Source organism: Triticum dicoccoides, chromosome 1B, assembly GCF_002162155.2.
Source record: "Triticum dicoccoides isolate Atlit2015 ecotype Zavitan chromosome 1B, WEW_v2.0, whole genome shotgun sequence".
Classification (NCBI taxonomy): Eukaryota; Viridiplantae; Streptophyta; class Magnoliopsida; order Poales; family Poaceae; genus Triticum; species Triticum dicoccoides.
Window position 1 is genome coordinate 643819481 of NC_041381.1, and position 3514 is coordinate 643822994.

Below are 3514 nucleotides of genomic sequence, written 5' to 3' on the forward strand. Positions count from 1 at the left end.
CGCTGCACAGGTCTGTACCTATCCAGAGAGCAACAGAATGTGTGTCATGCTACAGACCTGTGTAGCGCCTAGACTGGAGGCGTCACACACCAACGCCTAGCGCGGAAGCGCTGCACTGTGGTGTGTGACGCCTCCTGGCTATGCGCTGCACAGGTCTGTACCTATCCAGAGAGCAACAGAATGTGTGTCATGCTACAGACCTGTGCAGCGCCTAGACTGGAGGCGTCACACTCCATAGTGCAACGCCTAGCAAGGAAGTGCTGCATTGTGGTGTGTGACGCCTCCTGGCTAGGCGCTGCACTGTGGTATGTGGCACCTCCAGGCTAGGCGTCACACATGTCTGTAACTTTTCCTCCGTTCTGTTGCTCCTTGTGGCTCCAGTTTTGCATCACAGATAGTTGCATCACAGAATAAGCGCGGTGAGAGATTTAAGTTAATCATGGTATGTGGCGCCTCCAGGCTAGGCGTCACACATGTCTGTAACTTTTCCTCCGTTCTGTTGCTCCTTGTTGCTCCAGTTTTGCATCACACATAGTTGCATCACAGAATAAGCGCGGTGAGAGATTTAAGTTAATCATTACCACCAACATAGAGTTCAACACATAGAATGACCATCACGACAAGTTCGACATTACCACCAACATAGCTACCATTACTACCATTACTAAAAGAGAACGATGACTAGTTCCTTCCGCGCTTGCTGGCTCCTCCCCCTCTCTTGGAGGGTATCTTCTTCACCTTTCTAGGGAGACGAACCCGCTCCGGCTCTGGCTCCGGTTCCTCCATGTCATCCACATCGTCATCCACATCGTCATCCAAATAGTCGTCCAAAGCTGCCATCCGCGAGGTGCCGACCGTCCTTTTACCTCTTTGAGTGAAGTCCTCAGGTGTGTATTTGTTGATTCCCTTCCTAGGCTTTAAGTCGTATGCAGACCGAACCTTGTAGGTCCCCAAGGTCATATCATCAGGAACCTATGCATCCACAAAATATATGGAAAGACCGTGCGTGAGAATATAGTTAGCAATGCATCAACAATTGGATATATAACCTCAGGCCATACCTCTTGGGTGAGCACACCCACATCTTGGGTGACCACACCCACATCCTCATCGTCCAAAGGATTAGCATGGCCAGAAGTTGGATCTGATGGTGTCGCCAACCTAGAACGTTCTGGTGATACATACTCGGGGTCACGACAACCGAAAAGGTTTGACAGCCGCCTTAACTTTTGGCCCTGGCGCTCCAACATGAACAAGTGAATGAGACATCGAACGTAGCAACACATGTTAAGTGCTAGTTTGAAGGAGATGTGAACCTTAATGAATGCTCGAAGTGCACCTTCCCCATTGCTTTTGCCAGCCGGGGTTGTTTCCAGAATAGTGTCGGTCTCATCAGCTGCTTTATTGATCTGGGCACGCTATGAACAGAAAAGGCATTAACGTGTTAGGCAAGTGAAGATGTGAATATTGCAAATTGAAAAGCAAAAATGGCACATACCACAAAGTTCATCATTGGCCCCGCAGGGATCACGGAGTTGCCTTTCCTGACTAATGTGTTGTACTGGTGCTGGGCTACCTCATCAAAGACGGTGGGTTCTTCCAAAATCTTATCATCATACGCCGGCTTGCATACCTCCACACGGGTGACGCCTAGAAACCATGTGAGATAGTTGTTGAACGCAATCGGGCAGTGCTCACGAAGCTTGGCTCGTTTTCCAGCCCTAGCTTGCTCCAAAGCAAGCGCCCACTGTATGACATACTTGTTGTGATGCTTGGCCCAATCCTTGATCTTCCGCTGCTTTTTCCTATCCAACCTGCAAGTTAGAAACATAATATTAGCATCATCAAAACCACCGAGAAGCTGCTAATTGCTCAAGGTTGATTATATCTTACGCGTGTAGCACTATATCCGTGTCCTCAAACTCCGGCGGGTGTGGCATGAACAAACCAAACTGACGGTACACCCGATGTGGCATGTGAAGCTCAACCGCCCAGTTGCATATGAGTGGACACCGCATATGCCAGAGATCCCTATCCCTAGTGCACATCGGATTCAGCCTGAACTCTATAGGGTTCCCAAAACTCTCTCCTTTTCCATACGGTTCCCATTCAACCTACAAAATTGGATAGAATGAAAAATTGATATCGAGTTACGATGGAAGCTTGATAATAACTTATGCAATGTCAATTCACCTGCTCAGGCGTGATCGCGTCCATCTCGCTCCTGTACAGCTTGTACATGACCGAGGGATCATCCGTCATATCATTTAACACATCCCACTTGTAAGCCCAAGTGGGGAGCCGTAGTGGGTCGTCTTTCTCGTCCCAATCCTCCAACTTCACGGTCTTCGATCGTCCAACCGGCAAACGCTCCCAGCTCCATATGGAAAGTGCGAGCAAACAGCCACCAATACCTCCAGATAGCCTACAACAGGCTTCGTCCAACTGCACATAAAAGAGAACATGGTTGAATTAACAGCAAGATCGCATTCATAATGTACCAATGAATTGAAACAGAAACAACTTCATACCTGTCTATACAAGTAAGCCAGTGTCGCCGAACCCCAACTCCATTTGCTATCGAAGACGGTCAACGCCTTGAGCCACATCCATGGAGCATTCTTGCCTGTGCCATCAGCAAACATACTCCTGGATATCACATACCACATGTAGACACGAGCATATGTCTTCACCGTGTCCTCATTAGCATCCTCAGGGCAATTACTGAAGTTCGATACAATCCACGTGAAAGTAGCACCGGCTGCGACTCTTTCCTTCTTCTTGCCTTCTACTTCTGGTTCCCGCGGCTCCGGAGGAACCATACCGATAAGGGCAAGCATTTGCTCATGCCACCCATCAGAATTGGTGCTCATACATAGAGGTTTTCCATCGATAGGAAGACCGGTGATCATAGCTATATCCTGGAGCGTCAAGGTCATCTCCCCGGTCCGAAGATGGAAAGTGTGTGTCTCCGGCCTCCAATGATCAATAAGCGCGGTGAGTGCTGGAGCATTGTTGGGTGGCGTCGACCTGCTGACCAACTGAATGAAAGGGAGAAGTCCTGTCTCCCTAACATACGGCGTGTACCGCTCATCATAGCGCATCCACCCAAGGTTGACCCCGTGAGCCCGAAGCTTCAGAGGTGCAAGCTCCTACAAGCAAACAAACAAATCATTACATATGGGGGGTATGTGTTTGAAAAAAAACACGAAATTCATAACACTGGCAACTTTCATTATTACCTGTTGCTTCACCGACATAGCGTACGACCGGTGTTGTAGATCCCAATGATCATTGAGAAACCAAACCATCCTAGCAATTTGCAAGAAAGCTTTCTTGTCAACACGATTATCTTTTGAATACAAAAAAACTAAAGTAGGCCTACTAGATGCAACCATACCAATCTATGTATCCAACCATATCAAATCAAACATAACTAATAAAAAAGGGTTCCACAAATAACTAGGCCTACTTCATACAAATAACTTTTCCATAAACTATGCCTACTTCATAA

At 47.7% G+C, this 3514-nt stretch overlaps 1 protein-coding gene across 1 annotated transcript; it reads right to left on the reverse strand.

Annotated features, from left to right (window-relative positions):
* Positions 1–681: 681 nt before the first annotated feature.
* LOC119350772 lies at positions 682–3311 on the reverse strand. The gene is made up of 7 exons (XM_037618438.1): positions 3243–3311; positions 3039–3152; positions 2532–2807; positions 2194–2445; positions 1897–1952; positions 1499–1676; positions 682–972 (listed from the first exon to the last, which is right to left on the reverse strand). The coding sequence occupies exons 1-7, from the start codon at positions 3309–3311 to the stop codon at positions 682–684; spliced, it is 1236 nt and encodes a 411-aa protein (XP_037474335.1).
* Positions 3312–3514: the final 203 nt, after the last annotated feature.

Excerpts from the sequence above, each read along its gene's own strand:
- LOC119350772 (XM_037618438.1), bottom strand. The coding sequence starts at position 3,311 with ATGGTTTGGTTTCTCAATGATCATTGGGATCTACAACACCGGTCGTAC. Across the intron at positions 3,153-3,242 it reads CTATGTCGGTGAAGCAACAG|GAGCTTGCACCTCTGAAGCT; the intron begins GTAATAATGAAA and ends GTTTGCTTGTAG. Across the intron at positions 973-1,498 it reads GGCCAATGATGAACTTTGTG|GTTCCTGATGATATGACCTT; the intron begins GTATGTGCCATT and ends GTGGATGCATAG.